The sequence below is a fragment of the Mirounga leonina genome, unplaced genomic scaffold (assembly GCF_011800145.1).
Source record: "Mirounga leonina isolate KUSES-001 unplaced genomic scaffold, KU_Mleo_1.0 Mir_150, whole genome shotgun sequence".
NCBI lineage: Eukaryota > Metazoa > Chordata > Mammalia > Carnivora > Phocidae > Mirounga > Mirounga leonina.
In genome coordinates this window covers 15,614,527-15,628,565 of record NW_023270374.1, presented here as the reverse complement: position 1 = coordinate 15,628,565, position 14,039 = coordinate 15,614,527, and the positions used below count along the sequence as shown (strand labels likewise).

The window sequence follows — 14,039 nt, the reverse complement described above, 5'->3', positions numbered from 1 at the left end:
GACTTTTCAGGGGATTTCCATATGGCAAGATGTAAGCAGGGAAGACTAGATCCTTTTGCAGATTATCCCCCAGCCTGCCAAACTGCTTAGCGGCAGTTCTAGAGGACAACTAACAGTCCCTGAAAATCAAATACATTCTGAAAAGGGATTCTCCCCACAGAAATCTTTAAAAATACTAAAAGAACATCTAAACAGTCTTGGTTTCCCTTCCTCTTTGAAACGGTTAATCACATATATTCATGGTTTAGTTTCCATTTTAGTTGCCTTTTAGCATACCATACAAATGAATTCTTAAAGGAATGTGCTTTTTCATGTCTCGATTCAAACCCAATCAAAAAATAAGGGCACAAAACAAACAAAAGGCTATATTATCTGGGAATAAATAATCCAGGGCTAACAACTCAGCTGGACTACCCTTCCACAATGGGCACAAAGCCTCCGAGGATAGGGTCAGACACGGGCTTGTGATGTATCAAAATTATAAATAATTATAGCAATGAGTTCATTTAATCAATCAATTTCACCAGTGGTACGCTGGGGTGGACAGGGCATAAAACTCCACACAGCTATCAATTGCTCCAATTACAGCTGGCTGTCAGCCAGAATTCCCCTGATCCATGTTCGTTAAGTGCACATTAATCTGAATTTGGCAGTGTAATCAAGGACCTAACTGAACTGTGAAATTGAATTCTGCAGTAGAACATCATTTGACCATTTTATGCCAAGGCTGGGGGAAAAAAAAAAAGGTTTGGTGGGGGGAGGGCGAGAGAAAGAAAAGGAAAAAAAAAAATCCTGCTGCAGCATCTCTTTGTCACCGTGGCCTTCCGTACCGGTGACAGGGAGGCTGTGGCTAGATCATGCTGGACTGGGGCGCGGGGGGTGAGTGTGCGTCTGCGCCCAAAGAAGGGGGGCCGCAGAATGCTGGGTGAGAGATGTAGAGTCTCTCTTTCCAGTCCCCACAGAGCTACAAGGGATGGGAGGCGGCTGGTCGCAGTTGCTTGAGCGTGATGCTCCAATACACCTTTTCGGAGTACAATAAAGCAGAGACTGCTCCGCTCAAAAAGAAAAAAGCCAGGCTGGGTGTTGTTCGCTGTACATAAATCAACTGTGGGATAAAAGTGAATCACAGGCCTCTATTATCTGAGCAGGGAGAGGACATCTTAAATTGTCCTTGCTTAAATCGAAGGGAAAGATATGAGGACCAGCCTCAGCTTTGGGAAAGGAAAATGACTGCCTGTAGGAATTCCAGAGAGAATCCGTAACTAGCTTTCTCTGCAGGGACATTTTAGAGGCTGGCAATTAGGGGAAAGGGATTTATTCAATCCTGTGACTTGAATATGTATTTACTCTCCTGTGTCCCTCTGGTTGTGTCTTGCTGTGCCAATTCTCCCTGCCTGCCATGGGCAGGAATGCCCCTGATGGGGGCCGTTCCCCACCTGCCCTCAGGTGGGGGCAGCTTGCTGCATCCTAGTAAAACAACAGCTGCTGTTCCTGCTGGAGGCAAGGCTTCGACGAGTGCCCGGCCACGGTCAGCTTCCTCCGAATTACTTATTTTCATTTACAAAACAGAGTGGCCCTATTTCATAGATGACAAAGGGACACAGCCCACACTATGAGCTGCCATTCAATTTTGGTTCAGAGAGGCAAACCCATGCTATCACTGCCAAGGAACAGTGGTCATGAGCAGGACCTCCGGGCACCTAAAGAGTCAAGGTGTCTATTCAAGGTTCTAATGCAGAGGACTTGGGAAGCAGGTTAAGTTCTGGATAGTCAGACACTTGCTGGATTTCCAAATTGCACGCAGCAGAGAGCCATTCACCATATTTCGTGTTTTGCAAGGAAATCTCCCAAACCCTGACAGGGGCTTCCTAGTTAGGCATGTAGGAACTTTTACCTTGTGATGTGAAGTTAGGAGAGCCGTGCGTTTCTTTGCCTTACAGAATATATAGCAAATGGACGCTGAGAGAGTTTGGACAAGTGGCTTATGATCTGTACAAGTAGGCAAAGCCTAGTTAAAGAAATGAATGTCTGCACTCACTCAGCAGGCTCAAGCATACAGGTCTCTTCCTCCACCTCTGGACTGGTATATCCAATTAGCCCCCCACAGTTGCTGTCCCAACTCAAAGAATGCATCTTCTGTTCAAGAGCAGATTACTCTGACCTGAGATCTGCCATTGCCTGCAGCTGTGGGGGTGGGAGAGGCGGGTAGCTGTACCTCTGGGGACCAGCTCCCTGCTGCGGAATATGGTTCAAGTATGTCAGGGCCTCCAAGACAGCCGGGACAGATATTGCCAGGTCAGATTAATTTCATTTTAACTTGGTAATGGAAAACTCACTCATAATGACCAAAACACAATATACTTTGAACCACAGGAATATTCACGGGAAGATTTGTCCATTCTTATGCAAAGGACATGTAAAGCCTCCATCAGAAGGGACAGATGTTCGAGATGTTCTGAATCACCTCTTTGGATGTTTTATGAACCTTAATGAATATCCTATAAGTGCTTATATGTAAAGAAAAAAAAATCAAAATAATACCCATTGTCATATTAAGCAATTAGCACCTCTCCCTCCCTCCTTCCCTCTCTCTCTCCCCCAGACCTCTGATTTTTGTTGCAGCCCATAAGATTTCACAAGCACTGCCATTTTGTTACCCATTGGGCCCTACAGGATCTCTGACAGTGTTCGGCTGGGGTAAGGAGCTGCAGTTTTGTTCCTGAACCTCGGCTGAATCTGGGTGTGCAAGTGCCACAAAGAACAGTGAGTCATTCAGTTATTGGCACAGGAAGACTAAGCACACTGCCTCCACTGCTTTTTCCTTCCAGGGAAAGCGAGGTAACAGCTAAGCAGTGAAAAACCATTGCACTGGTGACCCCAGAAGAAAGATCTGGGGAATCGTGCCAGTTTTTCTTACACTCTTTGTCATCACTCAGGACCCTTTGTCACTGTGTCACCTCTTTGGGCTGTCCTGGGATGCAGCCCTTGTCATTTTGCTGCCTGGGACACAGGAGATGGTGGGGGTAACATAGATGGGTTGGTTGGCAAGAACCATCATCCTAACGACAGATGTAGAGTTATGGACGACGCTTCTTGCTTGAATGCTGCTAGATATTCTGCTCTCTCTTAACATCTGACCTCTGTGGGAAGTCTAAGAATTTCATGCCCATTCTAGAGGGTAGAGTAAGCAGTAGGGTGGTGGGACTGGGGTCTTCAGGCTAGCTCAGTCACTCAGGCATGGCAGGCTTTGAGGAAGTCACACGGCCACTCTGGCCTTGTGTGACCCGGATCTCTGAGGTGAGGATGGCAGAACTTATTAGTCTACACAGAATGGCTGTGAGGGCAAAGTCACATGGGACTTGTTCCCATATTTTGAGAATATGTAAAAGGTTACACAGAGAGGATGTTTCTATGGCTGGCGTTAGCAGACGTGGTGACATGTTTTCCAACCAGAAACATGCCGGGGAAGAGGGGCTAACACTGAGTGCCCACCGTGTGAGAACTCCTTTACATTTACTCATCTTTTTTCATCTGTAGAAGAAGGTCAAAGTAGTTATGGAAACACTCTACTTTACAGAGGAAGGAACTGAGGCACACACAAGATCATACAGCCAGTAAGTGTGTGAATCCAGGGAACAGGATTCTAGAACTTGTGCCCTTAATGTCTTCTGTAATGGGTGAGAACATCTGGATTGTCATTCATAAAACAGAATGAGACCATCACTCAAGGTAGAGTAAGCGCATATGAGAGTCTCAGGGATCTTTACTCTCAATGCCTCCTTCTGGCCTGTGGCCCCAGCTTTTCCCCCACAAATCACAGTCTGCGTGAGGCTAAGGAGCTTCTCGGAGGATCCCACCCTACCGAGAACTGAGAGAATCAAGTACATTCCCCGTGTGCCCCCAATCCATCTGTGACTCATCATGCATTCCTCACCAGTAAGGTGAGGCCTGCCTGCGGCATGAACATCTGGGCCCCAAGACCTCAGACCCATTTTTCTGCTCCTCAGTTTTCTTCCGGGGAAATAGGAATGTTCGGAAATATATAGACTCTGGAGTCAGATGGACCTAATTTTGGATCCTGACTCAGCTGTTTGCCTTCATATCCTTGGGAAGTCCGTAAAGAGTTAGCCTCTGAATCTTAGCTTTCTCACTGTAAAAAGGAGATAATCTTGAAGTCTTCCAGAATTGCCATGACGGCTAAATTGGGTAGTGTTTGCAAAATGCTTAGCTCGGTGCCTGGAACATGGTAACCCCCAGCTTCACGTCATAACTGTCACCTGTCCACATGCTACACATACAGATTCATGTGAGACTATGTGTATTCATAATTAGGCTACTGTAATTATTAACGTAGTTAACCCTCACACAAGGTGATTTATCCCCATTTTACAGATGGAGAAGCAGAGTTAAGCAATTTACTCACCCAGTTATTAGTGGTTTATCTCTTGGGAGTTTAAGCCAGGCAGTTTATCTCTGGGACCCAGGCACTTTATCTCTAGGACCTACACCCTTGAATGCCCCAAAGCACTTGACAAATGGTTAGCTCTGGAACAGTGATTCTCAGCTGGGGCTGACTTTGCTCCCTGCTTCCCCATAGGTCATTTGATGGTGTCTGGAAATATTTTGGATGTTACAGGAAGGGATGCTATTGGCACTTAGTGGTAGAAGCCAGGGATGCTGCTCACCATCCTCCAGTGCACAGGACGGCCCCCCACAACTATTAGGCCCAGCATGTCCACAGTATCCAGGCCGAGAAACCCCACTATTGAGTGGGACAGGACCACACACCCCAAGGAAACTTCATGGCTGCAGGTATTTAAAGGAGCTTGTAAGAAGGCAAGTGCAAGGCTTGGTGCCTGCAGAAGCTATTCCTGGGCCACTGGGGATGTGTCCAATATCTGGCGAAGGGTTTGAGCCCAGAGAGCCGGATCCCAGCTCGGCTATGAGCTCTGCTGACTGACCGGGCTGTCTCTGAGCCCCTCAGAGCCCCCAGATTCCTTAGAGGCACAAAGCACGCAAGAATTCCTGCCTTCCAGGACTGTGAGGCTCAACAAGGCAACAAGAGTGTCTGGCACACAGCGAGTGCTTAGTGAGCTGGCAGAACTGTGATTACACAGGGAGGCTTCCCAGTGGCTGGAGCCAGAGCAGGGCATGGATTGCTGGGTCAGCACCAACACACGTGAGCTGGAGGCTGCCTGCTCCCTGAAGAGCACAGGAATGAGCAAAATCAGATGCCTGGTGACACTGTCTCTAGCCAGTTTCCCTCCCTGTAAAGCAGACTTGTCTGCAGGGGACGGTGGAAAGCATTCACTCTCCACATCAGGCTGTTTTTGGAGTTGTGTGGTGTGGATGGATTTTGGTTGGCATTATTTGTTGCACAAGGTTTTATCTGCCCAGCCCCAGCCCCAAACTTTCAGAAGTAGGGAGATAGATGCCATACCTACAGATTTATAACATCCTTGATTCCTGTCATGTCAACAGGAAAATTAGGTAGATAATGCTGGAGGAGTTTTTTCTGTGGGTTAAGAGTAGTTTTTCTCCGTCAGGCCAAAATATAAAACTGGTGTCTGTCTCTTTTTCACATACACACATCCCTCCCTCCTTATTTTTGCTCTGTCTGGAGACCCACACAAATTTCATGCTTTCTCTTATTATTTGAAACATGAACATTACCCACCAGCCTCTAGGACTTTCCATGAGGCAAAGCCAAATTATCTGAGTCGTGATCTCTATTTCTTCCCTCAGCAGGAAATCCAAATGTGATTGGTAGATTTTTTAAGAGTACATTTCTAAAGTCACAGGCACCTAAGTCTTTTTAGAGAGATGTTATATTTTTAATCAAGTAAACATTTTAATTACCAACATGCCTCCCACCTCCTACCCTCCCACTAACCCTGCTTGTGATTTTCTCATGGGTCTCCTGTGAAATGGAACAGCAGCCCTTGATTATAAGGGCTGAAAAACTCTTGGTAGACATTCCCAAGGGTAAGTATGTTAATTTTTTTTCTGAGCTACAATAGCTTTCTGCATTGTTTCTGGGTTTAACAAAACCAGATTTCAGAGCAGGTCTGCTTTGCCTTCTATTTGGAAGTCTGTAGGAAGAGAGATCTAGCTAGGAATGAAGAAATCTATCCCCTCCCTCCATCCTCTTCCTATTCTTCTACTTAGCCTAGAATTCTGGTGGCCACTGGGGCTTCTCCTGAGTTTTACCGGCAAATGCAATTGAGCCCCTTAAATAACGTATGCCCACATAAAGGGAAAAATACTGGAGTAGGAGAAACATCAGACCTGAATTTTGTCCTTGTTTTGCAACCAACTAACTATGAAACCTTAAGTGTGCTACATGACTTTCTGGCCTTAGTTTCTCCTTCTGTGAGATGAGTGTGCAGGGATTGCTGGGGGGTTATATTAAATCCCAAATGCCTCTAGGGATTAGGCTAATGGGAAAAATGAATGAAGTGGGTTGGGCAGGGCCGGTCCCCTCTAATGGGGAGACTTTGTCTCCAGCCAATTCCATTTCCAATGCTAGGTGAAAATGTGGGCCTAGGGATATCAGATCATGCCATTTTTTTTTTTTTCAAGAGAAGCCTAAAACCCAGAAGTTGAAGATTCTAAGTGAAATATCTTGATTTTTCAGAAGTTGGTAATGACTATTTGGTGGAGGCACCAGGTCAATGGGCCAAATATGGCCCCAGGGCTAAAACATTATTGCCTCTGGACAGAACTTTCTCTATGATCTTGACCCAAACAGCTTCCTTCCGTAAGTGTTCAAATATATCACACACACAAAAAATCATATTTGACCCTAAATAGCCAAAGCAATCCTGATAAAGAAGAACAAAGCTTCCTAATTCCAAACTATATTATAGAACTATAGTGATCAAAATAGTATGGTACTGGCAAAAAAAAAGCAGACTCAGAGATCAATAGAACACATTAGAGACCAGAAATAAACCTACATATACATAGTCAATCAATTTTTGACAAAGGAGCCACGAATACACAAATGCAGGAAGGTCAGTCTTTTCAATATACGGTGCTGTGAAAATTGGACAGGCACGTGTAAAAGAATGAAACTGGACCCCTGTCTTACACCACATACAAAAATTAACTCAAAATGCATTGAAGACTTGAATGTAAGCCCTGAAACTATACAATTCCTAGAAGAAAAATAGGAGGTAAGTTCCTTGGCATTGGTCTTGGCAATGATTTTTCATCTTTGACACCAAAAGGCAACAATATCAAAAGTAAACAAGTGGGACTACATTGAAATAAAAAGCTTCTGTGCAGCGAAGGGCAAGATCAGCAAAATTAAAAGTCACCGATGGGATGGGAGAAAATATCTGCAAACCACATGTCTGTTAAGGGGTTAAAAAACATATAAGGAACTCATACAACTCAATAGAAAAAAAAAAAATCCCAAATAACCCAATCAAAAAATGGACAAAGAACCTGAAAACACATTTTTCTAAGGATGATATACAAATGGTCAACAGGTACATGGAAAGGTTCTAGACATGGCTCATCATCAGAGAAAAATCAAAACCACAATGAGATATCCCCCCACACCTGTTAGAATGGTTATTATATTAAAATTTAACTTTAAAATGAACTTTATTAAAAGCTTACCATGTAATCCTGACTTTTTTTTTCCTTTTCAACAGATCCTTGTAAACTTTGCCAGAATGCAGGAACCACTGTATTCCTCCATCTAATGGCTTACAATCATATGCTTCTTAACAGAGGACTTAGTATAATATGAGCACACAATATTTATTAGTAGTATATCAGGATAGCTTTCAAATAAAGAACTTTTTTTTGCCTTTCAATCAGAAACCCTGTAGGAGATCTCCAAAGACTTTGATTTTAATGAATAAATGTGCCTTGCCCTATATCCTCTGGCCTTGGGGCTTGTGGCTGGAAATCAGGTAGGGTTTCAATATGGATTCTCACTTAAAAGGCAAACCATCACATTAGAATCTGACTACGTGAGAAGGTCATGCTAGCACCACCTTTGTGGGGTGCATGCACACTGGAGGGAAGGAGGCAGTGAACGTTACCTTTGGAATGCACATTGTGGGCTCGGACAAGCGAGGGTAGGTGTAGGAGTTGTACGAGTGTCCTTGGGGGTGGGTTTTAAATGCACTGGCTCCGAAGGGCATCATCGGTTCCTGGAGCCCCGAGCCTGACCTGGACCTCTGCCGCATGGTAGGCTGAGGGCTGGTCTGATTCAGGTAGGACGACTTTGGCCTCCTATCATAGTCATCCAGGCTGGGTCCCCACTCGCTTTCGCTGAACACCAGACTCTCCTTGGAGCACCCACTGGTGCCTGCAGTTCGAGAAGGCGTGAATTGGAATGGATAATCTAGAGGGGAACTGCTTGAGGCTCTCTGGTACTCCCACTTGAGGTCGCTGTATTCACTTGGTTTACTTAGTGAGTCCAAGTGTGCGTGATAATCAAGGGGAAATCTGGCGAGATCGGACTTCCAAGGCTTCATCTCAGGATAGTGGGCCTCCCCGTGTTTGGTCTTCGTGACGTGCCCATTTTGCTTGGCCACATGGCTGCTCTTATAAAATGGATCCAGGTCGTCGCCATAGAGACTTTTCTCTCGATACTTCTCAGTCGGGTAGTCAGCAGTGGTATCGGATTCGCTGGAATACTGTGAGAAGGTGATGAAGCCATTTTCTTCCCGATGGCCTTGACCGTGGCTGGAGGCTCCCTGGTCTGGGGTGGGCGGGCTTTCCTTCCTTAGGGAGTTGGAGCGAGTCACGGAAATGTTGTCAAAGTCCTCCAGCAGGCCGTTGATGGAGGTTTCCTTGCACGGTTTATTTCCTCTAACGATTGTCTGGGAACAGTAAAGGGAATGCCATTTAAAGAAAACATTTCATGCTTTCAAATTGATGTTGGAATCCCACCCCTACTCCATCTAATTTAAACCACAGAGGAAAAAAGACCCCAGGAACGTCCCCTAAAAAAGTGATAATAAAAAACTGTTGACTGATTTCAGTCGTGAAATAAGTCAAATATTCTTAAATTGCAAATAATCTTAAATTGCAAATTTTCTCTTACCTATCTCAATAGAGAGCTCAATTAAATATCAGAAAGCCATTTAGAAGACTGTATAAGCAATCGTCTTATTTACCAGTTTAGGGGAAACCTCCTCCCCACCCCTTCCCAAACCCTAACCACCTAACAATAAGATGATTATAATTTTAAGTCTATAACTCATTAGAAAAAGCATATTATTTTTTACATCCATTATTCAGATTATTTGCAAAACCAGCAAACACCGTCACTTGAGGATTAACATACCCAGAAATGGGCACACATTTTTTCTTTTTTTACCCTTTTATAGAAGACATATGAAAACTGAGGTTACCAGATTTTATGGAAGAGGAAGGCATTTTCTGAACTGTAAGTAAGGAACAGCATGAAGATTATTTGTGAGATTTTATTTGTGATCACATGTGATCTTCTCATTAAGCATCTAACGGTAATACTTGCTAGAGCCACACTTCCGTATCATCATCGCTAACGTCTGATGGCTTAGCAATTGATGTAGTCGTACTTGAAATCTTAGTGACAAACTGCCAAGCCCAAATGTTACCTTTAATGAACCTAAATAACACTGGAATACCAGGAACAGAAAGAAATCACAAACCACTTACAAAGCCAGTCAGCTGTGCCTTGACAATGACAAGGTTTGCTGCAAAATATGATGGGGGGTGGGGATCAAAGTGTTGTGACTCCAGACTTCCAGGATTTTAAGAGAAAAATACCTTTGAGCAAGTAGCAAAGGAGTTCAAAATCATCTCAGTAGAACAGAGGCTTTCAAACTAGAGGACAAAGTCAAAGCGGTCCTAGAGCATACGCTTTAGAGATCAGTGCTTCCCAAAGTCCCCCCAGGATGAAAGACAAGGTTTTGTTTTTTTCCATCCAATCAGTCCAGGATGAAGACTTTTGGTCTGTACCCTTTTCTTTTAAATAAACTTTCAATTCCGGAATGGTTTTAAATGAACAGAGAGGTTGCAAAGAGAACATACAGAGCTCTCATATATCCCTTACTGTACTGTTAACATCTTACACTGCCATTAACTAAACTCCACAGTTTATATGAATTTCATTAGCTTTTTCCCCAGTGTTCCAGGGTCCCATCCAGGATATCTTGTACTTATTTGTCATGTCTCCTTAGTCTCCTCTGGTCTGTGATAGTTTCTCAGACTTTCCTTGTTTTTGGATGACCTTGCCAGTTTTAAGGAATAGTGGTCAGGAGCTCTGCAGAATACCCTCAACTACGAAATTCTGATGTTTTTCTCGTGGTTAAACTGAGGTTATTGGTTTGGAAGGGGTGCGGGGAGATCACAGAGTAAGGTACCAATTTTATCACGTCATATCCAGCGTGCCTGTCATCAACATGGCTTATCACTGCTGATGTTGGCCTTGGTCACCTGGCCCAGGGAGTGCTCACCAGGTTTCCACACTATAAAGTTACATTCTCCTTCCTTCCCTGCTTTCCAAACTATACCCTTGGAAGTAAATCAGTCTCCCTCCCTGAGAAGGGGTATCTATATAACGTATGCGGAATTCTGCACAGGAGACTTGCATCCTATTTATTTATTCAATCATTTAGTTGTGTCAGTATGGATAGAATCATGGATATTTGTTTTATACTTTGGATTATAATCCTAAAATATACTTTGGTTTTGTTTTGTTGCTCTAACTGTTCTAGCTTTAGTTACTGAGAGCTCTTTCAGATGGGCTGCGCTGTCCCTTTCATAAGCCCCCATCCTCTTATTTTTTGAGCCCTTCCTCACTTCTTTGGTGCTACAAGATGCTCCGGGTTCATCTTGTCAGTTCCCTGAGCTTGCCCTAAAATCAACCACTTCTCCAAGGGGCCTGGTTCCTTGAACTGGATAATGATAATAGAAACTAATATCTGGATGCTGGATGTGCTCACTGCTACTGGGGTGACCCTTTTTCCAGGCCCTCTCAGTGAACAGAGCCAGGCAATACATGGATACACACACTTCCCCCGGTATGCACACACATCTCTAAATATATCTGTCCATCTGTAACTGTATTAAGCTAAACATGAATTCATACTGTTGTCTCTGAATCTCATCTAGGGTACCACATAGTTCATTCTAGCTTTCCCTCATATTTGTTGGTGAAAGCCCTGGATCTTCATCTGCCATTCTTTTGGTTATTCAATCCCAGTATACTGATAGAGCAGTTTCAGAATCATTACCCCATACCACAATGGGAAACACCGTTGCCAGCTAGAGTACAGTGTTTAGTATGGTTTTTTTGGACGTTGGGCTTAAAGTTTCCATTCAAAGAAAGCCCTGTTCTCCAAAGTTACTTAGGTTAACACCCCCTTCAATGACATTATATCAAACAAGTATAACAGTTACATTCTTCTGCCACAGTTTGTATTCCATCCTGGGATCCTCTTGATCTCCTGATTGGCTGAAAAAATTACTCTTTGTGCTGGAAAGTTCTATGGGTACTGACAAATGCGAAGCATCATGTATTCACCATTACAGGGTCAAAATCTCCTGAACTTTCCCCCAGTCAGACACCACCTCCTCCCCAAACCTTTGGTATACTTTCATCCTTATAGTTCTGCCTCTCCTGAATATCATATGAAGGGAATCAAACAGTCTGGAGCCTTTTGGTCTGGCTTCTTTCATTTATTATAATGCATTTAAAGTTAATCCAGGTGGTTCTGTGAATTAATAGCCAGTTTTCCCCCTATTCTTCCCCCCCCATTCTTCTTTAAAAATCACTGAACGGTATTCCATCATATGGAGTGTTAGGATTGCTTGTGGAGGAGGGGTCTAAATGGATTGATTGTCCAACTAGGTGATGTTCTGTGTGAGCATCCCCCAGAGAGAAAAAGAACCTCCTGTCATATATACATCTGGACCTCTTCTCAGAGCAAGAACATCTACACCCACCCCAACAGATGAACTTGGGAAAAGCAATACCTTGAACAGGGAAAGGTAAGCACAGGGAAGAGAAAAGGAGGAAATGGACATCTTCTGATGCATTAAGTACGAATGCTAGTAACTCATCCTCAAAACTCTCAAGTCTATCTGAGCAGCTTCCAACTGCATTTCGGTTGTATCTTACCTGTTTATCATTTCTCTTTCTATTTGCTCAGGGTGTTCTTCAAACTCTCTTAGACATAGGTACTGTTACTTTCTGTGGATTTAACAACTGGCTTCCTCTCTTCTTCAATAATGCTTTGTGCAAATTTTTTAAAAAGATTTATTTATTCATTTGAGAGAGAGTGAGCGAGTGCATGAGCGAGGTTAAGGGCAAAGGGAGAGGGAGAGAGAGAATCCTAAGTAGAGTTCCCGCTGAGCAAGGAGTCCAATGCAGGGCTCGATCCCATGATCTGACATCATGATCTCAGCCAAAATCAAGAGTCGAATGCTCACCTGACTGAGCCAGCCAGGCGCCCCATGTTTTGTACAAATTTTTAAGAAAATAGTATTAATCTGTTTATATCACAGTGGACCAACTAAAAGTCTTTTTAGCCACCATTCTGGACAGAGATTATACTCTTGCATATTCCTATTCTCTCTCTTTATCAATAACTGGCAGATTACTCAATGAAATGTTCTCAGGAATTCATGTCTTCCCCCAAAATAGCTTCCTGGTATTTCTAATCCTGGGCATTCATATTGACTGATATACCACATGAATAATGACTATAAGGTATGCCAAGGTCTTTAAGTACCTTCTCAATTATTGGACCTGCTTGGATAATCCTGTAGCAAAAATATTATCCAGACTTTCTCTGAACTTGACAAATAATAGCTAGCTATATAACAATTTTTCATGTTCAATGTTATCTTTGGGTCTATATCCCAGAAAAAAAATCATTTCTCTAAATTCTATCCATCTTAAACAATATTAATCTTTCTTGTCTGCCTCTACCCTTCCTATCTCTGAATACATGAAATATTCAGCTCTGGGACCACAGAATCACTTCTAGCATCTTAATGTTGGAAGGAATCTAGAGATCATCTAGGCCTCCTCCTTCCTTTCCCGAGTAACACTAAAACTCAGAGCTGACTCTGCCCACTGATACATAACAGACCTGGGATTCAAACCCAAAGCCTCTCTCTTCCAGTCTAGTGTCCTCTCTCTCTCTCAAAGTATAGCTGATACACAATGAATGTTACATTACTTTCAGCTTAGTCTAGCTCTCTTTCTGAGATATTCTTCAAACTCTTTTGAGCTAAACAAAACAGCACCAGTTGGATGCAAATGCTTCGTGTGTGACATCACAACCCATCAAAAATGGGTCAATAAAATACGTACTTTCTATTGCGCACTCCATTCCCTAGCGATGAGTTGTTCAATTTACAACATATGGGCAATTCTAGGTTCTGGTCTTAATTTCAGCCACATTTGCTATGTGATTTAGTTTCATCCTTTTTTCATTACCTCTTCTCCAATTTATAAAAAGGATACTATCACTTGATATCTAGTGATACCCCTCCCAGACACCTTCAGGAATTATAGAGGCTGCTGGAGGGAGAGATTATATAGCAGTTTTGAAACATACCAATGTACACACTGCCTTCCGGTGTACACAAATTTGTAAATCTGAAATGAGTAAAGAACATTAAACACAACTCAACAATGAAGGCAAGTTAAAACGTGAAGATTATAAAGTAAAGAAAAGATCAGAGATGAACAAACTAAAAATCATGGTAAGTTTTCAGGAAGAGGAGAATTATGAGCTAGGTCCAGGAGGAATTAATAGATGGACTCAGATGACAAAAAAGAGTGATTACCAGCTCATCACTTACTCAATGATGGAGGCACAGAGATGATCAGAGTATGTTAAGATGCCACTATCTTTGGGCTATGTGGATAATTGTGATAAAAGAAAGGGTCCCCCGCTCATATCAAAGTGGCATTTCAATCACTTGTCCTTTGGAATTTATATCCAGAGAACCTGTTCATCTTCAGCAAATTAATAAATGGCTATTATGGGGCTGGACTATTAGTCTTAGAA

The 14,039-nt window shown here is 43.1% G+C and overlaps 1 protein-coding gene across 1 annotated transcript in view; it reads right to left on the bottom strand.

The window, feature by feature from the left end:
* PAK5 (p21 (RAC1) activated kinase 5) overlaps nt 1-14,039 on the bottom strand; it is a 296,558-nt gene that overhangs the window by 34,051 nt on the left and 248,468 nt on the right. Inside the window, exon 4 of the mRNA XM_035005847.1 lies at nt 8,061-8,846. Coding sequence (XP_034861738.1) covers nt 8,061-8,846 — 786 coding nt within the window. The remainder of the gene's footprint in view (nt 1-8,060; nt 8,847-14,039) is intronic.